At 44.1% G+C, this 27,997-nt stretch overlaps 1 protein-coding gene across 1 annotated transcript in view; it reads right to left on the reverse strand.

Annotated features, from left to right (window-relative positions):
- Window positions 1-27,439, reverse strand: part of LOC126997511 (uncharacterized) — a 104,448-nt gene extending 77,009 nt beyond the window's left edge. Inside the window, exon 1 of the mRNA XM_050858632.1 lies at window positions 27,072-27,439. Within this exon, the coding sequence (XP_050714589.1) occupies window positions 27,072-27,144 (73 nt within the window). The 5' untranslated portion in view covers window positions 27,145-27,439. The remainder of the gene's footprint in view (window positions 1-27,071) is intronic.
- Between the last annotated feature and the right edge of the window lie 558 nt (window positions 27,440-27,997).

Below are 27,997 nucleotides of genomic sequence, written 5' to 3' on the forward strand. Positions count from 1 at the left end.
TGAGAGAAGGAGAACCAGGAGGAGGAAGAGATAGAGGGATAAAGTGAACCGTTGCAGAGGCGTTGTCCTTGTAATGAGTGAATTAAATGAGGTGATTGGCAAGATGAGTATACTAAGGCACTGATGTCAGGTAATAGAAGGAGAAGCAAAAGGAGGAAGAGGAAGAAGGGGAATAAAGAGGGCCGTTGCAGAGGGGTTGTTCTTGTAATGAGTTAAAGAAATAAGACGGTAGGTAGGATGAGTATACTGAGGCACTGATGTTAGGCAATAGAAGGAGAAGCAGACGGAGGAAGAGGAAGAAAGGGAATAGAGACAGTCGTTGCAGAGGCGTTTTTCTTGTGATGAGTGAAATAAATAAGACGGTAGGTAGGATGAGTATACTGAGGCACTGATGTTAGGCAATAGAAGGAAAAGCAGGAGGTAGATGAAGAAAGGGAATAAAGACACCCGTTGCAGAGGCGTTGTTCTTGAAATGACTAAAGAAATAAAGTTGTTGGTAGAATTTCATGGTAGGGAAGAGAACGAAAATTATGAATAAGATGAATGTGGCTAAAGAAGGCCGTTGCAGAGATATTGTAGTTCTAATAAATAAATCAATAAATAATAAAGTGGTTGGCAGGATTTCATGGGAAGGAGAGACAACGGAATGCATGAGTACAAGGAGGTGATGAGAGGAAAGAGGGGAAGGATAGAGGATGGTAAAAAGAGTGTTGCAGAATTCTCGTGCTTGTGTTGCATGGAGAATAAAATACGGGAATAGAGGAAACACATGGGAAGGAAAAAAGAAGGAAAATGACACAGCTGAGAGAGACAGCGAGGGCACGAGAACAAGATGACAGATGATTGTGTGGCATGAAAAAAGAAAAAAGGGAAACACATAGGGAGGGAAAAGAAGGAAAATGACACAGCTGAGAGAGAAAGAGGGTACGAGAACAAGATGAAAGATGATTGTGTGGCATGAAAAAAGAAAAATAGGGAAACACATGGGAAGGGAAAAGAAGGATAACGACACAGCTGAGAGAAAGAGGAAAGAAAACCAAGATGAGAAACAGGAGCAGAAGGGAGAAGGGGGGGGGGGGGGTAAATGTCCCTGTAGAATTGTTGTTAGTGTGATGGGGGAAGAGGAAGGGTTGCCCGTAGGAAAGACAAAAAAGGGGAAGAGGAAAAAGAGGAAGGGTTGCCCGTAGGAAAGACAAAAAAGGGGAAGAGGAAAAAGAGGAAGGGTTGCCCGTAGGAAAGACAAAAAAGGGGAAGAGGAAAAAGAGGAAGGGTTGCCCGTAGGAAAGACAAAAAAGGGGAAGAGGAAAAAGAGGAAGGGTTGCCCGTAGGAAAGACAAAAAAGGGGAAGAGGAAAAAGAGGAAGGGTTGCCCGTAGGAAAGACAAAAAAGGGGAAGAGGAAAAAGAGGAAGGGTTGCCCGTAGGAAAGACAAAAAAGGGGAAGAGGAAAAAGAGGAAGGGTTGCCCGTAGGAAAGACAAAAAAGAGGAAGAGGAAAAAGAGGAAGGGTTGCCCGTAGGAAAGACAAAAAAGAGGAAGAGGAAAAAGAGGAAAGGTTGCCCGTAGGAAAGACAAAAAAGGGGAAGAGGAAAAAGAGGAGGGGTTGCCCGTAGGAAAGACAAAAAAGGGGAAGAGGAAAAAGAGGAAGGGTTGCCCGTAGGAAAGACAAAAAAGAGTGAAAATGACACTGGTGAGAAGGAGAGCGCAAGAACTAGACGACGAGAAGAAAGAGAAGAAGAGAGAAGGAAGAAGGAAGAAGGATGAAGGATGTAATAGTAAAGTTAGGTAGAAAGAGAGGGCAAAGGAAAACACATGAGAAGGGAAATAAGGACAGAGTAAAAGAGGAAAATACAAGGATGATACGAGAGGCAAAAGAAGAAGGAAAGAAGATTGTAGTTATGTTAGGTAGAAATATAAGACAAAGAAAAGCACAGGAGAAGAAGAATAAGGAGACGGCTGACGAGGAAAGTACGAAGACAAGAGACAACAGGAGGAGAAGGAAGGAGAAGAGGAGGAGGAGGAGAAAGGAAAATGAGGAAGAGGGATGGTATAAACGGGGTCCGCTCAGAAGCCTTTGTAGGAGTGTTGAGAAAAGAAAAACAAGAAACTGGAGGCCAGGCAACATGGGGAAGAAGGAAGCTGTGGCTGAGGCAGAAATAGCGGAGGGATGATGAGAATTTTTTTCGAATGAAAGGAATGATAAGGAGCGGCACTGAGGGAAGGGGAAAAAAAAGGACGCGAGGTTGAGGATTAAAAAAAGACGTGAGGTTAAGGCGAAGGAGGCTGATGAGATACGCTGGAGACGAGATGAAGATGGGCGAGAGGGATGAGGGATGCGGGAGGCTGCGAGATGAGAGAGGGCGGAGGGATTGAAACAAGGGGGATGAAGCGAGATGAAAACTAATCAAAAAAGGAGAAGGAGGAAATGAAATGAGGAAGGAAGCATGAGAAGCTGTCTTGTGAGGGAGCGCGGAAGGATCAAGGAATGGGAGATGAGAGGAGGGTTGTGGAGGAGGAGGAGGAGGAAGAGGCTTGTTAGAGTAAGGTTGAGGAACTGATATCGAGAAGTGAAGCAGTTAAAGTAGGAAGGCAGCCTTAACTTTGTAATTAGATGAGGGAGAACACCTGCCCGAGAGAGAGAGAGAGAGAGAGAGAGAGAGAGAGAGAGAGAGAGAGAGAGAGAGAGAGAGAGAGAGAGAGAGAGAGAGAGAGAGAGAGAGAGACTAACAGAAACAGAGAGAGGGAGACATACAGACACAGACACAGACTAACAGAAACAGAGAGAGGCAGGGACGGAGGCAGACATTTATTAAGAAGAAAATTATACTTTATCCTCGAAATAAAAACATCAGCCTTAGAGACGACGTTTGTGACACTTAATCAACGCAATACACAAAAGGGAAACACACTCAACATTCCAGCAACACAAAAAGAAGACAAATATATCCAACTCAAGAGGCGTGAGAACTACCATCAGACGCTTAGGAAAAGAAGGGAGTATTTAGACTCCTCTCCACTCGAAACTGACCTCTCTTTTGGCCACTCCTCTATTCTCTTCTATAGGGGCATTGCTTAGCGGGCTTTTTTGTTCTCATATGCTTTTGCCCTTGAGCTGGTTCCTTTACTGTAAAAAAGGCAGGTGTTCTTTCCTTGATATAATAGAGAGCACTGAACGATTAAAGAAGTAAAGCACCGATTAATCCGTCCGAAGGGAATCATAAACTGTAAAAAAGGCAGGTGTTCTTCCCTTGATATAATAGAGAGCACTGAACGATTAAAGAAGTAAAGCACCGATTAATCCGTCCGAAGGGAATCATAACCTGTAAAAAATGCAGGTGTTTTTTTCTTGATATATCAAAGAGCACTGAACGATTAAAAAAGTAAGCAAGACGTAATTAAAGGAGTAATTAGTCAGCTCAAGGATCAAGAATATAGAACACGTAAAAATGCTCTTAATCGGAAATGGCGTTACTTAAGATGATTAAACGAGACAAAGAAAAAGAGGAAAAAAAAAACATTATAAGGGTAAAAGAAAAGGAAGTGGCTGTACTCCACTTAATCACACAGCACAGTAACGGGAGAAAGTCGCCTGTACACAAAGAGCAAAAAAAGAGAGGACAAAAACTCTCGTGATCAGGAAGGCATTACTTATGTGTGATGACAGGATATAGAGACTGGGAGAGAGAAAATCAGAAAGACAGATGAATGGAAGAACGGTGCATATGAAACGGGCACACTGTAAAAAAAAAAAAAAAACATAATCATTGAAATAAGAGAAGGAAGGAGAAACAATATTGGCTAAAGGGTGAACAGGTGAATTTGTCAGTAGGAAATTATGTAAGAATTAAGAGAAATATGGAGATATATAAATAGCTAAATGTTGCAACGGTGAAAATGTCCTTAGCAAATTATGTAAGAATGAAGAGAAATACAGAGAGACAGAAATGGCTAAATGGCTAAGCAGTGAATTAGTCTCTAGTGAATAATATGGAAATGAAGAGACATACAGACAGAAATGGCCGAATGGTGCAACGATGAATTGGTCCTTAAGAAATAACGTAAAAAAATAAAATAAATGCAGAGAGACACATATGGCTGAATAGTGCAACGGTGAAGTAATCCCAGCGAAATAATGTAAAAAAAAAAGGAGAGGGAGAGAAATAACTAAATGGAACAAAGGTGAATTGGTCTCTAGGAAATAACGTAAAGATCAACAGAAATACGGAGACACAGAAAGAGCTAAATGGTGCACCGATGAATCCGTCCCAAGGGAATTATGGAAAAAATCACATCCTTCAAGTTGGGAGGAAAAGGGAAGAGACACGTTCCTCTCCTTCAGCTTTGCAACGTTCAGTCACGCACACACGCTCCGGCCCGGCTCCGGCTCAGGGCACTGGGACCCGGACACAAAGGCGGCTGTCGAGGGTGGCACGCGCTGGTGGGCACCCTTTGGACTCTCTCCGCCACCGCAGCACCTTGGAAGGCTAACTTTACCGGGCCGCAGCTGGGACGTCTCGGGCGACTCTTAAAGGTGGTATTATCAGCGGTACCTTGGCGAAGATTGGGTAGCGCAGGATGGGAAGGGAAGGAGAGTGTGGAGTGGTGGAGGAGGAGGGAGAGGGAGGGGAAAGGAAGAAAGAGGAGGAGGGAGAGAAGGAGGGGGTAAGGAAGAAGGCGAGGGAGAGAGAGGAAGGGAAGGGAGAGGGAGAGGGGAAGAGGAGGTCGCCATCCTGAGCTGATGTAAAGAGTGAATGGTTTCCTTCGCGGACTCTTTGGACGAATGGTTGGTCACTGTTCTTGTTACTGTTCTGCTTGTTCCTGGTTTGATGAATGTGATGATATTGATAATGATGCTTTTTCTTGTTCTCTTTTTCCATTATTCCAATTCTTATTCTTCTTTTCTACTTTATACCATTCAGATTGTTGCTGTTCTATATGTTACTGGTTTAATGATGAATGTGATGTTGGTGGTATTGATAATGGTCGTTTTTCTTCTTCATCCGTCTATCTTTCGTATTGTTATTCGTAATCTACTTTATACTGTTTATAGTGTTGTTGTCCTATTATTATTATCAGCGTGGTTTCGTTTAATTCCAAAACTTACTGCATACGTAATAGTCTACGGGATACAGATGACATTTTAAGAAATATTTCAGAACATCAAAAACAAAAATGCACAGAAAGATCTAATTCAATAACTGCTGAAGCGCAAAACTGTCGCTCTCTCCTTTGTTTCGCCGTACAGACGTGTTCTTAACTTCCCTTTACGAGTCTTTCATCGCTGCCCTAAACAAAAATGACTCCCATTCATATATTTTTTTGTAACTTCACATTTCCACAAACTTCAAGCAGACTCGTTTATTTTAATGAACTCTTAAAGTCACCTGATATTCTTTCCTTTCTTACTTGTTTTTTTTTTCTACATTCCTCTTTTGGGGGCGGAAGGAGGAGAGGGGAAAGAACAAGGCCTTAAAGTCATCTCATATGCTTTCCTTTCTTATTTGTTTTTTTCTCCATCCTTTTTTTAGCGGCGAGGGGAAAGAGCAAGTCACCTGACATTCTTTCCTTTCTCCCTTGTTTTTTTCAGCATTCCTTTTTTTGTGGTGTTAAGGGGAAAGAACAAGGCTTCAAAATCATCTCATATGCTTTCCTTTTTCCTTTGTTTTTTTTCTGCATTCCTTTTTTAGGCGAGGGAAAAGAACAAGTAACCTAGATATTTTTTCCTTTCTCCATTGTTTTTTTTCTGCATTCCTTTTTCTGTAGGGTTGAGAGGAAAGAACAAGACCTTAAAGTCACCACATATACTTTCCTTCCCTCCTTGTTTTTTTGCCTGCTTGCATTTCTTTTTTGGGGGACGGCGGTAAAGAGGAAGGCCAATCTAGCGCATTACCCGAGTGCTGACGTCTGAGGATTCTCTCCTTATCGCTCCCATTCTCTCTACACGCCACCACTCGCCAAGGGACCCGCCACATATTTCCAGGCGGCCATTCGCTCGTGTGAAAACCAAGTCACTATAATCAGGGGCCAAGATCTCTTACTTTTCTCTCATTGCCCACGGACCAAGAAGAGAGGGACTTTTTTCTTCACTGAGGACTCGTTTCATTGGTTTCTTTGGCTTCTGTGCTACGTTACGTTTTAACTGAGTGATCTAATGGTGCCTTAAAATAGGGATTGTTTACGTGGTGGTTGTTTGCCTCGCGTAGTTCTCGACAGATTAGCAATTTTTCGCTGTAAAGGAAGTCATGTTGCGGTCTTTAAATATTTCCCTGCACGCCTGTCAGAATCCCTCACCGTTCTCCCTTTCTTTTTTCTTCCTTTTCTTGTTGATATTCTTGTTCTTGATCTTGTTTTGTTATGGCTCTTCTTCTTCTTCTTCTTCTTCTTCTTCTTCTTCCTTCTTCCTTCTTCTTCTTCTTCCTTCTTCTTCTTCTTCTTCTTCTTCTTCTTCCTTCTTCTACTTCTTCTTCTTCTTCTTCTTCTTCTTCTTCTTCTTCTTCTTCTTCTTCTTCTTCTTCTTCTTCTTCTTTTCTTCTTATTCTTCATTTTTCTCTAACATCACCATCATTTTTTCCTGTTCTTCTTTTTTAATCCTCTTTTCACACCTAACTCTGTTCGGGCTAGCCAACGCACGTTCGTTCAGGCCTCGATCCTGTTATAGACTTGCTCTGGCTTGGCTTGTTTTGTCCGAGGGAACACACACACTCACACACACACACACACACACGCAGAAAAAAACACTCCGGCACGAATTCTTTTTCTTCTTTGTTTCTATCTCTGTATTTGTCTATGCCTGTCTGTCTGTCTGTCTATTTCTCTCTCTCTCTCTCTCTCATCTACCCTTAATCAAATTCCCACATCGCTCAGTCAGGTCTTCTCTGTCGTTCCTTTTTCCTCTCCACAAGCTTCCAGAGTTCGTCCAGACCTCTTTTTGTCCTCCTCTTTCCTCTTGAGCTTCTTGGCTTTAGTCTTTCCTCCAACTTTTTTCGCCTTCCTCTTTCCTTCTCTCCTTTGCCTCCTTCCGTTCCTGAATTTTCTTTCCTCTAAGTCTTCAATTTTCCTCTTCTCCTCCTCCTGCCGCACCACACTTCGCCTTTGCTGCCTCGGATGGGCGTCAGTGGTCCAATATTCATGGGCCCTCCACCTCCACCACTGCCTCCACCTCCTCCTCCTCCACCTCCTCCTCCTCCTCCACTACCAGTCTCCCCGTCTCACAGCCAAGTCTACTTAACTCTCTTCTTTTTATTTCTTAAGCTTTATTTAGTCTTACTTATTTGTTCTTTTTTTCTTTTTCTTCTTTTTCTTGCTTCTTTAATACTTTTGTTCTCTTTTTCTTTCTTTTCATTCTTTATCATTTTTTTCTTTTCTGTTTTGTCTTTCTTTGTCTTTTTTATCTTCTACTTTTCTTTTTTCAGCCTCGTTCTCTTCGTCATCATCATTATCGCCATCAACATCATCATCGTCTTCTTGTTTTCATCCTCCTCTTCGTTGTCTTCGTTTTCTTCTACTCCTCCTCCTGTTAATATTCTTTTTCTCCTTTACTTCCTCCTCTTTTTCCCTGTATTTTTTTTTTCCTTCCTCTTCACGTAAATCTGCCCTGCCTTATTTATTTCCCCTTTGCTTCTTCAATCTGTCCCTTCGATTCCCTCGGCATCCGGCTGCACCACTTACCCAAAGGAGCTTCTTCAGCGGCCGACTCTAACATTCCTGCTCTCTCCTACCACCCCTGGCCTGATCTCTGCCGCCACCCTTGCCTTCTGCCGCCGCTCCATTCCCGACCTCTGCCACCACCCCTGTCCTCATGCCGCCACCACCCAAGACCTCTGCCTCCACCCCTGACCGTCTCCCTGCCATGGCCCTTCCCCTCGCCTCGATCTCCCAGCGAACATCCGCGGCAAATTCTCATCTACTCATCTCCCCCACACCTGCAATCTCCCCCACGTTGATTCGTTTATTCCACTTACACGTCACTTTTGCTATCCTATACTAACGTTCTATTTCCCCTGTCACACTTGAGTTCTCGTCCACTTGTCTCTTCATTATCAGCAATCTCTTCCATGTTTATTTGTCTCCGCTTTTCATTCTTCTTCTATTCTGACATTCTATCTTCCATATCCCTATCGAATCCTTGGCCACTTTTATCAATCTTCCTTTTCAACTCTCTATTTCTTCCAGGTGAGTTTTCTTCTACTTAACTCATTCAGTCACCCACCCACAGTCTACCCAACGCTAACTCAAGTCTTGCTCTCCTTCTCTCACATACATCGACCATATCCCACCCGAGTTCTTGTCCCCTTACAATAAACTTTACTTTTAACATTCTTCATTTTTCAACTAAGTCTTTCTCCACTTAGCTCTTCCTTCCATTGCAACACTTCCATTCTCTAACCTGCTTATCTTGCTTTCCAATACTAACATTCCACTTTTCATATCCCACTTTGATTCTTGTCTACTTATTTTTACCTTCCTTTTTAACACACTATCTCTTCCACGTGATGTTCTTTTTTCTCTACTTATCTCTATCATCAATTGCAGCACTCTCATTCTTATGTCTAACTTGCTCTCCTCCACTAACATTCTATCTTTAATTATTGCCTACTTATGATTTCTTTCCTTTTAAACACGATCTCTTCCATGTATCTTTTCTCCATTCAGGTGTATGTTTCATTTCAACTTTCACCTTCTCTCGCCTGCTTTCATCCCGCCCACCGCTCCCACGCATCTCATTCTCCTCCCATCGACCTCCGCATCCCCCGCGATCATCACCAAGCGTCTCTTTCAACTGCAAATAGCCCGGACGCTTTGCACGCTCTCACCATCCCGCTTCCTTCTCCTCCTCCTCCTCCTCCTCCTCAATGAAAATAAATGAAGATGAGTTTCGCGAGCGGAATCTGAGAATGAATACAGATTACGGAGGCTACGGCTTGTTAATTCTTGATACAAAGACTTCAGACAACAGTATTTTTCTTCCTCGAATTATTCTATCATCTCAGAAATTCACGAGAAATTCCCTTGAGCCTAAGACGGATCAGATGGTATTTTGCGTACTAAGTTCATGCAGGTCTTCGGAAGGACGTAGAAGCATCATTGATAAATTAACAATGCATATTTTTTTCATATTTTCCAGAATGAAAAAAAAAGTGGTTTACCTTGCATATGAAAGGATGTAAATATGAATGGCCAGCACAAAACCAAGTCCATTAAAATACCTTGATGATACGTTTGTTTTGTAGAGAGTTAAAAAGGAAACTGCGTCGAAGTGTATTTTTTCATGTTCTTTAATTAATAGCAAGAATATGTTTTAACGTATTTACTTTTTTATCTAATTATTGTTTTCACTCCAAAACAGACGAAGTTAATGAGGAAGGAAACCCTGGGAACTAAACACACACACACACACACACACACACACACACACACACAGACGCCAAACATACACGTCAAAACAGGAACAAACAGGCCACGTTACGAGCCTCGATGATGACGCGTAGCAAACAAGTACCACACCAGCCCACAGTGACGCACAAGAATTGACCCAACTTACGGAAAGGATAGTTTATGAAGGACAGACATCCCAACTCGTGCGTGGGAGCGAAATACTCAGCGAACGAATGACTAACTGAACGTACTGCGCGTGTATATGATGCGTCAGCGTGATAAATGAACGTGAGATTGATCGTACTGAGTAGTGAGTGTATGAATAAATATGCGAGTTTATTACGGGTACAGAAAATATATATATTGTGTGTGTTGATAGAGAGGATGGGAATGTACACCTGAAATACTGACATACATAGGAACACACATACAGACACTATCATCATCATCATCATTACCAGTATACATCACAAACAATAGATAGTGTGTTGATAGAAAGGATAAAAATGTATACCTAGAATACACATACATACATACATACACAGGAAAACACATACAGACACTATCATCACCATCACCAGCACCATCATTACCACGAAACACCGCTTCCACAATCTCATCCATTACCACCGCCATCTTCACCACCACCACCATCAAACCTAACCACTACAATCACTACCACAACTTAAAACACACGCACATACATACACAGGTAACCACATACACCATCACCACCACCACCATCATTACCACGAAACACCACTTCCACAATCTTACCCATTAACACCGCCATCTTAACCACCACCACTACCACCATCAAACCTAACCGCTGCAATCACCATCACTAATAATCCAATTACTCCCGACATCCAACCACCACCACCACCACCACCACCACTCTCGCCTCCGCATCCTAAAATAAATTCAGTACCACGCCCACAAAACACCACAACAGCCTCATTGTCATTGACGCAACCACTAAAGCCAGTTCCATTAAAAGCTGTCATTATCCCTCATTATAAGTACTGGCGCCTTTAAAAGCTATACCATTATCGTATACAAATAATTATGCCTCTACCACCACGCACACACGCACGCACGCACCACCACACACACACAAGCCTACACACATACACCCATAATCACTACAGCAACAATAACAACAAAAACAACCACCTCTACATATAAACAACCCGAAAACAGCCACACCCACGACCATTACATTAAGCCACCATTAAAAACAAGGAATAAGAACAACAAAAACAACCACCTCTATAAATAAAGCAACAAGAAAGAAACCAAAAACACGACATTACATTAAGCCAACCATTACAAAAAAGAAAAAGCACCAAAATTACCTACCAACCGACGAACCGAATCACCGACATACCAACCGACTGCCAACCTCCTTTTTCCTCCACCCATAAATCACAAACACACATACACACACACGCACAAACACATAAAACCCCAAGGCAAGGACGGGGCGTAAATAAGGAGTAAGTGCACATTAAGACAATAAATAAACTCATACTCGGCCGCCATTTCTCACCATCAAGTCGTGGCCGCGGTGGGAAGTGACTTTAATTGCGCAGCGGGGCCGTGGGGATAACGTGAGGGGCGGAGAGGAAGCGGAGGAAATGAAGAGTGAATACGAGAAAAACGACGATAACAATAATGGTTTTCTGTGTGATGGAGTGACAAGCTAGACAGACAGGCGGTTAGACAGACAAAGAGGTAGAAAGACAAACGGACAGACGGTACAAACGAAGAGGCAGAGAGATAGAGGGTTAAACACTGACATGAATAGAGAAACATGGAAAAAATAACGACAATAGCAATAATGGTTTTCTGTATGAGAGAGAGAGAGAGAGAGAGAGAGAGAGAGAGAGAGATTGACAGACAGGAGGACAAACAGACAGACATCGAGAGAGACAAAGAAACAGAGACACAGGTGGTGAAAAACTGACATGAACAGAGAAACAGAAAAAATTACAATAATACGTCGATTTTCTGTGTGTGAGGGAGACCGACAGACACACAGACATGCAGGAAAACAGAAAAAAACAGAGACAGATAAATAAACACCGAGAGGAATAGATAAAAAGGTTAATAATGTTTTTTTTTCTTTTTACAGCAGAGGAGTCAGTTCAAGGGCATAAAAAAGGGTAACAAATGTAAAAAAAAAAAAAAGCCCGCTACTCACTGGGAAAAACGACAGAGGTAATGTTTTTTTTTCTTAGTGAGAGAGAAACAGTCAAACAAACGGACGGGCAAACAGACAAACAGATGGGTAAACACTATTAAGCACTAAAACGAGCAGATAAACAGGTTAATAATATATGCCGGGGTGGATGAACAGCCGGACGCCTTTTTGATGAGCTGGACATTTCCGAAAACAAAAAAAAATATTACGACTTAAATTATTGCAGCAAAATATTATAATTGCTGTAATTATTCAATAGAGAAAATGTGTGAAGAACATTAATGCATTTGGCTAATGTTACTGATATTATTATTATTATTATTAATATTATTATTATTATTAGTGTTATCATTATCGGTATTACTCTTTTTTTTATTATCATCATTAGCTATTGTTGTTATTTTTGTCTTTTATTGGGTGTTGTGTCATTCATCATCGGCAACACAGTCATCGCCATCAATCAAATCACCTCATCAGCATCATAATCAAACCGTCATGACAGACACGCACCGTACAGGAAAAAAAGATTAGAGAAGATTAATTTGCATTCTTCGGAAAGGCGTGGGCTGCGTGATGACCTAATTGAAGTATTCTGATGGGCTGATGGAATTAATAAAAGGGACGTTTATAAAGTCGTCATTCTCAAAAAATATATATATATCGCCAGCTTGGACGAATTTAGGTTCAAGAAGTGATCACGTAAGAACTGGTCTGCAAGAATGAGAGTGGGTGTAACGAACATATTAATTAAACGTGTTGTGAACTCATATACTTTTCAATGTTTCAAGCGGAGGACTTATGAATTTATGGATGGGGCGGCGGATGAGGAATTACTTGTGATCTCCGGCCGACTTGCATCATATATTCTCCTTGTATCCTTGCCTATCCCTTTGTACGATATATATTATTAGCCAACTTCGACCGATTACAATGGGAAGCTTCGGAATGGTGTCTCTTACCATTTATAAGATCTTTGTTATTAGATGAGATTGACATAAATACGTAGTTAGCAAGAAAATAATACGCTTTACACGTTATACCTCTTGTAGTCTTTTATATTTCCTCGTACAAAGTATTAGATGAGACTAACATAGATCTGTGGGTGCCTAGAAACTATAATCCTTGAACAGAGATCGTACTCACAGACCCATCATAAAAAAAGAGAGAAAACACAATAAATACGCTGAAAAAATATATGAAAACACGTGACCCTGAAGCAGATTAATCTACGGCATGGCAGCGTCAATAAATACAGTTACGGTGAATTGAAGCACGTGAGGAAAACGATAACGAATGGCCAGCACGATGTGAAAAAGCAGAGGAGTAAAAACACTAACTTGGAAAATGAAAATCCATGTTGTGTGTCCCTACAAATTGGAAGCGTTTGTCCTTAATCCAAACAGAGAGGAAAGAAAAAAAATAGTAGGAAAAAGATTAAAGAGAAAATACTGGATGTCAATTGTTCACTTCAAAGTCACGCACAACAACAAAAAAGGATAACTATAAAAAAAATGTTAATGACAACGTAAAAACTTAATTTGCGAATAACAGAGGACGGAATATGAACCGCCGCGTGGACCCCTGAAATATTAAGAGCCTCTTTTATTATTAACGTTTTTTTTTATTTACTTTGAAAGCCACGTGTATATTCGCAGCTACGGACGGATGTATATTTATTATTCACTGCGCTTCACTTTACGAAGAGATAACGATGCGCCTCTATCTCCCGGTGTGGCCCATTGGCTCCTGAAATATTTAATTCTTCATATGATTCAGAGAGAGAGAGAGAGAGATAAATAGATAGAGAGATAGACAGATGGATAGATAGATAGAGAAAGAGAGAGAGAGCATACACACACACACACACACACACACACACACACACACACACACACACACACACACACACACACACACACACACACACACACGTACGGGCTGAATAATGAAATGATCGAGTCAGTCATATATTAAGACTAAGTGAATTTGTCTCTCTCTCTCTCTCTCTCTCTCTCTCTCTCTCTCTCTCTCAAATAGAAAAATATTGAAGGCCATTTGCACACCATGGAATAAAACAAATGATGAAAGAGGAGAATGTGAGAGAAATGAAAGAGAGAGAGAGAGAGAGAGAGAGAGAGAGAGAGAGAGAGAGAGAGAGAGAGAGAGAGAGAGAGAGAGAGAGAGAGAGAGAGAGAGAGAGAGAGAGAGAGAGAGAGAGAGAGAGAGAGAGAGAGAGAGAGACGCACACGCACACGCACACGCACACACACACACACACACACGCCGGGATGCATAAATCAATCAAATGGACGACAGAGTGAAGGAAGAGAGAACGAAAAGGATAATAATAAAAGAGAAGGATAAATGATGTATAGAGATAATGTGATGTTGATGTCTTGAAAGGGAAGAAAAATGTGTTATTCCTCTTTTCACAATTTCCTGCTTTCCGAAGTCTTAATTGTTTTTGTTTCTTATTTCTTGTGCGTGTTTTTTTTTTTTTTTGTTTTTTTCTTTTCTTGAGTCTCCGGCAAATTCTTAGGCGCAGTGTTGCAAATTTGAGTTTCCTGTCCGCTGATTTCATTTTGTTCTGTGCATCACTTTTATCTTTATTTTTTTCCCCCACTTAGTCTGCTCTTGTTTAGAAAGTGTGTTTTGACGCTGCATAATTTATTATTTTTGTTCTGTCACTCTCTCTCTCTCTCTCTCTCTCTCTCTCTCTCTCTTTGTAAACTCAACCTACACAAGTTCTCGCCAAGTCTATGAATGCACTCAAGACGTTCGTGGCAAGTCAGGAGATCACGCTTAGTATCTAATACCCTGTGTGTGTGTGTGTGTGTGTGTGTGTGTGTGTGTGTGTGTGTGTCTGCGTGGGGATGAGGATAGACAGAAGCAAAAGGAACCGCACCAAGAGAAGGGGGAGGAGGAGGATTACGAGCATAAAGGAAGACAGCGCAAAGAAGCAGAAGCAGGCGGAGAAGAAGGAACAGCAGAAGGAGAGGAAGCAGGAGGAAGAGGTAATAAAGTTGGGAGGACGAGGAGCAGCAGGAGGAGGAGGAATAACAGAAGCAGAAGCAGAAATAAAGAATAGGAGCAAGAAAAGTAGGAGAACCAACAAACGCAGTAGAAGCAAAGACAGAAGCAGGAAGAGGAGGAGGAGGAAGTGAGGCAGGAGGAGGAGCAGGAAAAGTAGGAGGAACAACAAACGCAGTAGAAGCAAAGACAGAAGCAGGAAGAGGAGGAGGAGGAAGTGAAGCAGAAAGAGGAGCAGGGAGAGTAAGAGAAACTACAGGAGCAGAAGAAGCAAACATAAGAGCAGGAAGAGGAGGAGGAGGAGGAGCAAGTGAAGCAGAAGCAGAAGGCGCAGCAGCAGCATCAGGAGCAGCAGGAGTGGGAAGGCAGGAACCAGTTCGTTATCTCTCCATTCACGGGGGGCGCCTGACTGACCTCGCCTCGCTCCCTCCCCCGCATGTTAAAGCTTAAGCCCTGCCCTGGAAAAACGTGTTGCTGCTTATTGTCTTCCTCCGAGGCGCGTGGAAGGAATTTGAGTCTCGAGAAGGAGAGATACAGCCCGAGGGAATGGCCGGGTGAGGCAGCTTTGGTGCTGGTGGTGCTGGTGGGAGGTGGGAGATGATGATGGTGGTGGTGGTGGTTGAAGGGGTAGTGGTGGTGATGATGGTGGTTTTCGTAGTAGAAGTAGTAGTAGTAGTAGTAGTAGTAGTAGTAGTAGTAGTAGTAGTAGTAGTAGTAGTGAGAGTGTTAGTAGTAGTGGTAGTGGTAATAGTAGTAGTAGTAGAAGAAATAAGAGAAACATGAGGAGGTAGAAAAGGAGGAGGAGTAAGAGAAGGAAGAGGAGAGGGAAAGAAGAGAAACAACAGTAACCGCAACAACAACAACAACAAAATTTAAAAAACGGGAAGGGAAGAACCGGGACGAAAATGGATGCAAATTATATGGACGTAAAAGTCTTTGTACGGGAGGAGGGCCAAAAAAAAAGCAAGAGAAATTAACATATTCGCCTCGTTTTGAAACAGGATCATAATTAAGACTTACCGTTGTAATAATCTGGACATTATACAGTATGGAGTTAATTACGTTTTTGTTTATTTAGAGCGTACGTAACCCTTCTCTGCTTATTGCCGTCATTATGAGAAAAATAATTAGCAGTCACTCAGTTCAGAAAGGCAAAAATGGCTCAGGCTTTTCAGGAACAAATTTTTAAGCCAGTATTTAGGGGAATCATTTAGAGAGAGGCCCGGCCCGGGCCTTATAAAAATAAAGTGCTAAAGTTGTTACACCAAAAACGAAAACGGCCCAACAAAAGCGTTCAAAAGAAAGTTTCGTGACTCGTGAAGTTCAGCCCAGATTTAAAAGTTTAATACGCTTGAGAGAGAAAACAATGCCAAAAAAAAAAGAATAAATAGGAAGCAGGTGTTTTGGAATCTAATGGAATGGCGCGCCGGGAGGGAATGCCAATTTATATACACACCGGTGAGCAGCAGAACAGTTAAAGTGAATCACAACGAGGCTCGAAGTTGGTGCAGCAAGCTCTTCCGGACTCAAAAATGCCGCAGTCAACAACTTTCGAAGATAACAACAACCAATGGAGGCGATAGGGAACTACTACGTACGCGATGCTCTGTTTTATTACACCGGCGAGCGATACAACTGTCGGGAAGGAGACGTGCTGCTCTACCATCATAAGAAAAGCATCGCACATTTGGAACTTCTCTCGCACATAACACAAAGCACTAAGTCGCCCGTGAGTGGTGGTGAAAAGTTAGATGAGAGAGAGGGAGGGGGGAGAGAGTGAGAGCGAGCTAGAGAGCGAGGGAGCGAGCGAGCGAGCGAGCGAGAGAGCGAGCGAGAGAGCGAGCGAGAGAGCGAGCGAGAGAGAGAGCGAGCGAGAGAGAGAGAGAGAGAGAGAGAGAGAGAGAGAGAGAGAGAGAGAGAGAGAGAGAGAGATAACTTCAATAACATCTAACTTGGTAAGAGTTCCATTACCAGCACTGGGAACTCGACACCTCGGCATTAACCCACTACCTTCAGGCGTAGATTCTGTACCGCGAATGAACAGAAAAATGACTCTTTTACAGATACTGTCCCAGATTGAGTTACGATGGAAAAACTGTTGCGTGGGCATTTAAACAATATCCTTTTTACAAGCCTCCTTACAATAAACATATCAATTTCTTGGCCCTACAAAAATGTGACCCACGTGAAGACAGGATGTTGGTTTCATTGACTCCCGCATATACTTTTATTTATTTCCAGATTAATAAGCTGGGCAGCAACGACGAAACTGTTGTGTGGTTCATAATGGAAGGGAATACCGGCGCCAGCTCCATTTCTTCATCACAAAGACTTAATACGAATTGAGTGTAACAAATAATATGGCTGTACAAGCTGTCCTATATGTGCTATGACTTCCTGAACCAGTTTTGATCGACCTAATTTCAAGTTATTACCACAGGAGCCTCTGTTTCTAAGCACAAACACTTTTAATAGCGCTGTCAGTAGCGTTCGAGTTATGTTAACCAAATATCCCACCGCCATAAAAGGACCCAGCGGCGTGCAGGTCACCAGCTTAAGGTAAAGAATATTGCGGGGGCTTACAACCCCTTGCAAAGCTTCCCCCTCCTCCCCCCCCAACCACAGACACACACACACACACACACACACACACACACCAGGACGGCCATGGCGTCCCGAGAGGTTACCGATCCGACAGTTGACTTTACTCAAAACTTGGCTCTCCTCCGCGCAAACCGATACTCGTTCAATAAATTCGAAGTCTCCAGGAGGCAAGCCAGACCGCAAACACCATGAGGGACACGCGGGGTAGACAATAATGGATGGCTCCCCGGCGCATCGTCACTCGAAAACTTGGGTGAGTTGCAACGGTGCAGTGCAGGAGAGGAAAAATATGTCCAACTTTAAAAAGAAACAGCTTCCCATCACGTTGTCCATTCCCATCACAGGTAAATGAGAGCCGAGCAGCAGAGTCATAAGTCAGAGGTATTGCATGACCCTCGCAAGACGGATGTTTTCTCCTGAGCGGGATTGCCTGTCAGCTAATGGCCAGAGTATTTCATGAAGCAATCAAAAAGCAAGAGAAAATGGACATAAAACCAACGCTAGTGTATAAATAACTGCAAATAAGTGAGTGAACATAACCGACATAAACGTTTCCATACACAAAGCAGATGAAACGCTAAAAAAGAGTTAAAGAGTATAAGTCGGAAAAGACCAGGAGCAAGACAGGCGAGGGAGTTCATCTAAACACGCTATGTACACTGTGTTAATAATGCAGCTCGAGTCTTGAAGCGCCTAAGATCATGCACAGTCAACGGCTTACCTCCCCAAGTGCTCCAGGCGGCGGGGAACTGAAACTAAGCTGCCGCGTGTGTGGGAAAGATCATCAGTAAGCAGCATGAGTAGGGATGGTAATAGTAGTAGTGGTAGTAGTAGTAGTAGTAGTAGTAGTAGTAGTAGTAGTGGTAGAAGTATCAGTATCAGTAGTAGTAGTAGTAGTGGTAGTAGTAGTAGCGGTTGTAGTGATTGTAGAAGTAGTAGTTGTAGTAATAGTAGTAATAGTTGTAGCAGTTGTAAAAGAGTAGTTATCATTCTTCTTAAACATGCTGTTGTTTCCAATGCTGCAGCAATCATACAAAATCATTCAAATTTGACGACATACCCCGAGACACATAGTCGAATTGAAGACTAAACCGCTATGAATATTAAACTTTTAGACAACCAGACTCTTGAATAGGCAAAAGTTTTCTAATAAAGACCAAATGATCAAACCAATACAGACACTTCATCATGACCAAGCTGTAGAGTGACGCCACGCGGCACACTAACGGGCAAAACCTAGGTCCCTCTTCTCCTTTGTCTGATTCATACTGCCGATAATAATTTATATACTAGCGGCCGCCTGCCACGTGTCCCGGCCTTGAACATGCCGCCTGACATCTGTAGTGTGCCGCCGGGAATGGTATCCGCTGCCGGCGATCACTGACACGGCGACACACAGACACACACTATATATACTCTTGACTAGACGAGAGCGTTAGCCCGCTGCTCATCCAGGACTCGGCGACGCGCGGGGCCGACGTGACAAAGGGAGCGTCGGAGGGTTTTGCAGCGCGATCAAAATCAACTACGAAATACGAGCATAACCGTCTCCGAAAGTCTATGTTACTGTACCGTGTAATGTACTCGGCGAAACGCTTCCTCTTCCTAAGCCGCTTAATGTTTTTCCGCACGATTACTTTCCGCAAAACACGACGAGTATTTCGAAATTATTTGCCTGCAATTTTATTTACGCGCTGTGTCAATACCTGCCTGTCAATGATATTTTTATTGAAATGTGATAATGATAAACGTATCTAGCTTCGGGTGCAGCTGCGAGGGCTGTTTACACGCGGCAGCACGGCAGCGGCGGGAACACTGCATTACTAAAGCGTTGCAGTGGACATCAGAGCGAGCCAGTGTGGGTGTTTAGGCCATCTACGTGGTTAGGTAAAGTTAGGGGCATAGGCTTTAGTTTGATCCCTCTTTCGGCCACCTCTTTTGATTCTTTTTTTGTAGGAGCAGCGAGTAGCGGGCTTTTTTTTTATTATTGTTTCCTTTTTTTGTGCCCTTGAGCTGTCTCCTTTGTTGTAAAAAAAAAAGAAAAAAAAAGTTGAGCGTGGCCCCGGTGCTCATCTCCGTCGCATTGACCCTTGACACTGTGGTGGGTAAGGGTGACAGTTTACCTTCCTCAGGTTTTCACCGGTACCCATTTGTCGACCAGTCCGAAATGGAGGATGAATGACTGGGTGAGTTGCACACCGGTATACGAACCTTGGCCATAGGATTTGTAGCTAGGCACGTTAACCACTGCACCAAGGAAGGAAATAAATAGAAAATCAGATAAAACGCGATAAAAAATACAGCAAAAGCAGAGCGAGGAGGTGAGACAGAGTGGCTGCGTGAAGGTAAGACGCGCTGAGGCAACAAAGCCACACCAAGCCACTTAACCTGAGTCTTGGTCTTGAATCTTCCGCCGCCCTGCAAAACAAACGCCAGCCGCCGCGCCGCTCTTTGTCCATTAGCAACGGCTGATTTGCGGTTAAGCCTAAAAGCACAGGAATTGGAGGACACAAAAGCCGATAAAGACCAGCGGAATAACTTTACTTACGTCTCTTTGGCCTCTCCCTCGAAGTCACTATGTATTGTGCTCAGAGTAAACAATATAACCTTTCGAGAACTTATAAATGTTCACATTACCTTTATTTACGAGAAAGGAGGCAGCCCAAGGGAAAAAAAGAAAGATAAGAAACTCATGTGACCTTCTAAATGAACATCTAACACCTTTTATTACAGTAAAGGAGACAGCTGAATGGCAAAAGAATATATAGCCTCATAAAACCTTCTAAATGTCCACCTACCACTTTTTTTATTGTAAAGGAGAAAAGAAATATAACCTCACAAAACCTAAATGTCCATCTAACAGAGAAAAGAAGGAACAATGTAACCTCATAAGATCTCTAAATGTCCGTCTAACACTTTTCTTACAGTGAAGGAGGCAGCTCAAGGCCAGAGAAATAAAGAAAGAAACAAAAAAAAACAGCCTCGCTAACTAAATGAAATTATGCCAACCCTCCACAAAAAGCTTCATAAAAAGAACCCTCATCCTTTTCTTCGCCACACTTCCAATAAAGCCCGAGGAGCCCTTCCCCTCGAGACCCGGGGCAGGAAGGGTGCCGCGCCTCCCTGTGTTTTCTGCCCACACGCCGAGCAACACAGCCTTTTTCCAGCAGGCATTAAACACGGGGCGGGGAGGGCTCTTAGGTCGGCCATTCTCAGACGCCTGCGCCTCTCACCTCAACTATTTTCAAAAGCCGAAAAGGAGACGAATCGGGGTCTAACTAGTGTTTTTTTTTTTTAAGGTCTTGGTACAGGTAAATGGTTGAACTACTTGAAGGGAACACGAAACTATCCGCTTAATGTTTTTCCGCACGCTTATTTTCCGCACAACACGCCTCCACCTCTCACCTCAGCTATTCCCAAAGGCCGAAATGGAGATGAATCGGGTTCTAACGGGTGTTCCCTTGACGATGACGGGTTAAACTACTAGAAGGGTACATTTAACTCCCTCTGGAAATGCCTAACACTCCTACAAATGCCTTGTCAAATATGTGTGCGTGAAATGTTTAAGAATATGACCCTTAGACCGGGGACAAGGCGGGCTGTCGGCGGGGTTATTGTGTAGAGACGCGTCCTGTTCCTGCCTGAATGCTTCGTCACGGGGCGAACACTAACTTTCGTAGCGGTAATCATTACTTACTTTCCCGAGGTAGAGAGATGTGTTTGTTCCCTCCTCCGCTGTGCCCAGAGCGGCAATAATTTACTAAGGCTCCTGCGGGAAGGTCGACTTATGGTTCACCAGCCACCGAGCAGCCGGCGCTCCGCTCATTGCTCACCTGGGGGATTAATAACGCCCGAGCGCCACCGCCTAAGGGTCACCTGAGTATGAACGACCTTGCCAACCGGAAAGACTGCAAGCCGCTGCCACATTACCTCCTGACTGGCGCTGAGCTGTTCCATCATACATTAAGTTTAAGGGTCATATTCTCAAACGCTGCGGCGCCTAAACACACAGGATTAACAAGGCTTTCATAGGAGTTTGGTGCACTTCCATGGGTAGTTTTATGACCCTTTTGGAAGTGTGATTATTGTTTTGTGCCACGAATCTACGGAAACACTCATTAGAAAGCGATTGGTCTCCTTTTCGACCTTTGAAAGTAGTTGATGTGAGAGGTGAAAGCTTCTGAGAATACCGACCCGAGTGAATTTGAACGTCCTTGTGACCCGGAAAGACTGCAAGTTGCTGCCACATTACCCCGTGACTGGCGCTGAGCTAGTCCATCATACATTACGTTTAAGTTAAGTTAGTGCCGTGAGGGAAATATAAGCTCCAGGCAAAATGTTCATGAATGTAAAATAAACAATTCCAGCTCCTGTCCTTCAACGCTGCAAGTGGGGCTCAAGGAGGAGGAGGAGGAAAGGATAAAAGGGAGAAGAAAAATAAGAAAATTAAAAGCCTTCAACCTTCGCCTCCACTGAAAATAAAAAGAAACATCATCACTTTACATGAGGCGAAGCGGATGCGTTCCCTCGAATAAGACTAACATTTCACCTTCTTCCCCCTGGCCAGACTCTTGTAACGCTGACTTTGATCTCTGGAGGCGGCCTCGTCAACCCCTTTGTGATTGAAAAGAGGGACTCCAAAGTGGTGGAAGATGGCAGCGGAGGAGTAAGTGGAAGGAGGGCGTAGGAGGGTCAGGCTGGAACGCTGGAAGGGGTAGCAACAAAGCGAGGCAGGGGAGTGGGAGGAAGGTGAAAAGAAAGAACTGTAGAGAGGAGCGTATGGACGACGGTGGAGAGGTAAGTGGAAGTAGGGCGTAAGAGGGCGTAGGAGGCAAGGTTGGGACGCTGGAAGGGGTAGCAACAAAGAGCGGCAGGGGAATGGGAGAAAGTGAAAAGAAAGAAGTTGGGAGAAGCGTATGTACGACGGTGGAGAAAGGGAAGTATGGCGTAAGAGGGCGTAGGAGGGCAAGGTTGGGACGCTGGAAGGGGTAGCAACACAGCGCTGCAAGGGAGTGGGAGAAGGTGAAAAGAAAGAAGAAGTTGGGAGAAGCGTATGGAGAGACGTTGCTCCGGAAAGTTACGCCGTAGTCAAAGGGAATAGTTGTCAAAAGTAGACGTGGGCGGCGGAGGGAAAGATAACAAGCAATCCGAAGTGAGTCAGGGGAGAGGAAGAGGAAGAGGAGAAAATACCTGACCAAAGAGAAGAAAGAAGAGGAAGAACAAGAAGATGAGAAAGAAAAATGAAAAGAAGAAGAAACTGATGATCGTGATAATTATATAAGTTTGCCAGTGGAAGGTGAAAAGGGCAATAAAAGACTACAAAGGGAGAGCATGAGGCGGGGAAAGAGGAGGAGGAGGAGGAGGAGGAGGAGGAGGAGAAGGAGGAAGAAGACAAGGAGGAGGAGGAAAGGGAAGGGACGGAGGAGGAGGAGCGTTCGAAGACGAGGAGGACGAGTAGGGAGAAGACAAAGAAAACAAAGAGGAAGAAGAAAAAGACAAAGAGGAGGAAAAGGAGGAGAAGGACGAGGACGAGGAGGAGGAAAAGGAGGAGGAGGAAGACGAGGATATAGAGGACGACGTGGACGAGGAAAGAAGGAAAAAGAAGAAAAGAAGGAAGAAGAAGAAGCAGTCACGGACAAAGAAGACGAAGAGAAATAAAAAAAGACGAAGCCCCTAAAATATGGCCACCTGTTTTAGTAACCACTGAGCGAAGGGACATTTTATTTACGAACCAGGACTAAAAAATAAAACTATAAATAATGATTGCGGGTTTGTGGGCCGTGAAGGTGATTTATTTACTTCGGAAGCGATAATGCGGAGATTACATAAATATACCTGCTGGAAGGAAGAGGAGGAAGAGGAGGAGGAGGAGGAGGAGGAGGAGGAAGAGGGTGAAAGAGGAAGAGATTTGGTGATGGTGATGATGGCGATGGTAGTGGTTGAAAGAGGTGTGGTGGAGGCGCTGGAAAAATTGATGGTGGTGGTTGTGGTTGAGATGGTGATGATGGTGATGGTACTGGTGGAGGTGGTGGTGGAGAAGGAGGAGAAGGAGGAGGAGGAGGAGATGGTGGTGGTAGTGTTGTTGTTGTTGGTGGTGGTGGTGGTGCTGTTGCTGGTGATGGTGATGGTGGTAGTGGTGGTGGTGGTGGTGGTGCTGTTGCAGGTGGTGGTAGTGGTGGTGATGGTGGTGGTGGTGGTGGTGCTGTTGCTGGCGGTGTAGGAGGAAAATATTGATAAAACGGAGGAACAATAAGAGAGAAGAGGCAAAGGAAATGGAAGGGGGAGAGGAGGAGGAGGAGGAGGAGATGAGATTGCTGGAAGAAGAGGAGGAGGAGGAAGAGGAGGAGAAGCAGGTGTAGGAGGAAAAATAACAAAGAAAATACAAAGACAATCAAAAGACAAAAAGAGAACGAGGAGAGAGAGAGAGAGAGAGAGAGAGAGAGAGAGAGAGAGAGAGAGAGAGAGAGAGAGAGAGAGAGAGAGAGAGAGAGAGAGAGAGAGAGAGAGACAGAGAGAGAGAGAGAGAGAGAGAGAGAGAGAGAGAGAGAGAGAGAGAGAGAGAGAGAGAGAGAGAGAGAGAGAGAGAGAGAGAGAGAGAGAGAGAGAGAGAGAGAGAGAGAGAGAGAGAGAGAGGCACATAATGAGAAGAAGAAGGAAAAGAGAAAAATAAAAATAAAAAGGTAAAGAAAGAAATGAAACAAACCTAACAAAAGCGCGAAGACAACCCAAAGACGAAAGAGAAAGAGAAAAAAAAGAGAGGAAGATAATGAGGAGGAGGAAAAGACGAAGGAAGAGGAGGAGGCGGAAAAGAGAAAGAAATTAAGCAAACACACACACACACGAACGAGCCTCATAGTGGGTGTAATGTTCGTGCGATTCATTTAACGGCGACCGGTGAATCACACACACTGACACCTCGACAAACAGATAGCACAAGTTCGCAAAAAATCATTACAAAAAAACAATTAGCGTCACATTAACGAAGGCGGCTCATTCGTCACCGCGTCCACGAGAGAGAGAGAGAGAGAGAGAGAGAGAGAGAGAGAGAGAGAGAGAGAGAGAGAGAGAGAGAGAGAGAGAGAGAGAGAGAGAGAGAGAGAGAGAGAGAGAGAGAGAGAGAGAGAGAGAGAGAGAGAGGAAGACAAACAACAGGTCCATTGCTATACGGTTTACGGGCTCATCTATTTCCTTACAGCAGCCCGAGGGTGCGCACGAGCCGCCTTCATGTTCGCGATAAAAGTAAAATACGTCGCGGAAAACAGCTCGTGGGCCATAGTCACGTTCGAAATCATAGGAAAAGAAAATAAAGTATCGCGGAAAGACCTCGGACGGGAAAACCTGCGGCACTCGGTTGTTAAAGCTGGTGCGGGAAGGGATTTACGTCGACAGCGAAATCTCGGCGAAGGCAAAGAGCCGTTGAAAATTTTGCCGCGGGGAAAAAAAAAAAAATAAATAAACATACACGACTCCCTCGAGAGAAACAAAAACACGAGGAAGAGACAACCCCCCCCCCCCCCCACCCTCCCACCCGCCATTACAAGGATCCCAAAGCATGGAAAACAAAGGGCAAGGGACATGAGGCGTGCAGAGAAGATCGTCGGAGGAGAACATCCAAGGGACAAACAAAGGCCCTGATCATTGCTGCGTCGCGGTCCAGGAGGCACATCTCGAGGCTGGAGGACAAAAACAAGGCCGAGGAAGAAAAACAAGAACTTAAGCCGGAAACAAAGGAAGGAGGAGGTGGGGAAGGGGGGAGGAATACAAACTGAAGAACAGTCGAGGAACAAACAGGAGTCGTGATTTCTGCGCTGATGGCGGCACGGAAGCAAATCAGGAGGTTGGAAGACGTAAACGAGACCGAGGAATGATAAATAAGACGCTAAACCATAAGGAGGGGATGAAGAAATGCACTTTGATATTAGGAAAAGTAGCCAAAAAAAACAAACTCGAAAACACACAAAAAGCCCAGACATCAACAGCTGGAAGACATAAATAAGACCGAGGAATGAAAAACAATACACTAAACCATAAGCAGAGGAAGGAAGAATGCTCGTTGAGATGAAGAAAAGAAGACAAGAATTCACAAACTCGAAATTAAGCACCAAAAAGCCAGACATCAACAGCTGGAACGCATAAAGAAGACCAAGGAATGAACATGAGTCACTAAGCCGCAAGAAGGGGAGGAATGAAAAACAAGACACTAAGAAGGAGAAGAAACAATATACTTTGATACGAAGAAAAGAAGACAAAGATGCGGAGACTCGAAAAACACACCAGAAAGCCAGACATCAACAGCTGGAACGCATAAAAAAGACCAAGGAATGAACATGAGTCACTAAGCCGCAAGAAGGGGAGGAATGAAAAACAAGACACTAAGAAGGAGAAGAAACAATATACTTTGATACGAAGAAAAGAAGACAAAGATGCGGAGACTCGAAAAACATACCAGAAAGCCAGACATCAACAGCTGGAACGCATCAACTAGAGTTACTAGACCAAGGAATGAAAACAACTCACTAAGCCGTAAGAAGGGGAGGATTGAAAAATAAGACACTAAGAAGGAGAAGAAACAATATACTTTGATACGAAGAAAATAAGACAAAGATGCGGAGACTCGAAAAACATACCAGAAAGCCAGACATCAACAGCTGGAAAACATAAACAACACCAAGGAATGACAACAAGACGGTAAGCCATAAGCAAGGGAAGAAACAATACACTTTGATACGAAGAAAATAAGACAAAGCTGCGGAGACTCAAAATTAAACACCAAAAAGCCAGACATTAACAGCAGGAAAACATAAACAACACCAAGGAATGACAACAAGACGGTAAGCCATAAGCAAGGGAAGGAACAATACACGTTGATATTAAGAAAAGAAGACGAACACAGGAACTCGAAAACACACCTATAAGCCAGACACCAACAGCTAATCACCACAACGGAGCCCTAACAAAGCCACAAGGAAGGGAGAAACAATACTCTGATATGAAGAAGAGAATACAAGAACCCCAAAACTCGAAAACACACACCAATTAGCCAGACATCAAGAGCTAACCACCAGAACGGGCCCCTTCCCAAGCCACTAATTCCAGGAACATCTCCCTAACCACATAAGGCATAACCGTGGACCCTTTCATAACCCTAAGCCAGCCAGCAACCCAGTCCATCACCGGGTGCACAGTATGATCCTCCTTTTTTGAGGGTAACGCGGAGAGATAAAGTCGTGAGGTTATTCCAGACGCGTCCTTCTATACCATCAATAAAACGCTTTCGAAATGTGACACCGACCGGCCGGACCCTATTCCCAGAGCCGCATCCTCCTCTTCCTCCTCCTCAGTCCTCGTTCCTTCACTTCCCACAAAGATAACAGACCGATAAAGGAACCCGTTTTCTGCTCTACGCCGTGTTCATTTTTATATCAAGTTCCCGAGTGAGTTCTTGTATCCCATCACGGGTCAGAATGGGTGATGGGAACGTGTGGATAAAAGTCAGGTAATGGATGGGGAGGTAGACTGGTAAGGAGCGAAGAACACGTTTTCTAATGGTTTTCTAATGGTCACTATGTTCTCTTTCCTGTACTAAACGCCATAGTGAGTTATTTCCCCCATCACTGGTCAAAATGGGTGATGGGAAGAAGCGATCAACCATCAACTAACGAGTGGGTGAAGGGATAACTAAAGGAAACCGCTCTCTAATGTACACCGCGTTCCTTTTCCGGATCATCCACCCCAAAGTTCGTTAGTTTTCCCTCACTCGGCAGGATGGGTGATAGGAACCGAGTTAACGTCAAGTACTGGATGAGTGGATGTGAGGGGATGACGGGTGACGCCTCCTGAGTTATGCTAAGTCACTCACCGATAGCCAGACAACACAAGGTCACGGCATGGATAAGCTTCCCGATCGTTAGAGTCATCGCGGCTTTCTCCATCTCACCGTCCGAGGAGAGCCCGGGACACTGGTGGGCGGCGTATCGGGAGCGCGGCGGTGAACACCCTCTCACCACTGCTGCCCGTGGGTTACTAAGGCGGAGAGGCACCGGTAGGCAGGCACGTCCGATAAGTGATGCCGTGCACACCCCCAGAGCTATCTACCGCTTTGGAAATGTGGTTAAGAGTTGACCCGATGTCCAAGGCGTGAAGGAAAGTGTCGAGGAGTTGCCAGAGGGGAATATGGGGGACCGGACTCCAAGAAAAGACCAAAAAAGGGAACGTTGCTCCACATAACCAAAAAAAAAAGCCTTCGTATGAAAAAAATATAGTTTGATATTAGTGTTATGAAATTAGTCAATATAGCAAATCAAGGCGTAAAGGAAAATATCGAGGAGTTTCTAGAGAGCAAAATGAAGGGCCGAACGCCAATTAAAGGGCAAAAGAGGGACTGTCACTCCTCTTCCACACAAAAAGGACCCTTCGTATGAAAAAAAAAAAATTGTCAGGTATAACAGTTATGAAATTAGTCACCGTGGCAAATATTACGGATACAAAAAACTGAACGCGTGTACCCCAGACCCACGGTATAACGCGATTTCCGATGGATGGGGTGAGTTATGCAAGGATTGGACGGCAGGGACACCCGAGGCCACTGCTCCCCTTTGGATTACATCACGCCGCACCTCCCCCGCCCGGCTCAAGCCTACACATCACTGGCTGGCAGGTGGTTCATGCACTCGACTGCCCGGACCCTTGCCTCTGCGCCCTCCCTCCAGCTTGCCATGTTGGTGCAGACTTGGCCCTTCAGTATCATGAAGGCTGAGGACCAAAATAGTACGATTCCGCCCCTCA

This window comes from Eriocheir sinensis, chromosome 12, assembly GCF_024679095.1.
Source record: "Eriocheir sinensis breed Jianghai 21 chromosome 12, ASM2467909v1, whole genome shotgun sequence".
In the NCBI taxonomy this organism is placed as follows: Eukaryota; Metazoa; Arthropoda; class Malacostraca; order Decapoda; family Varunidae; genus Eriocheir; species Eriocheir sinensis.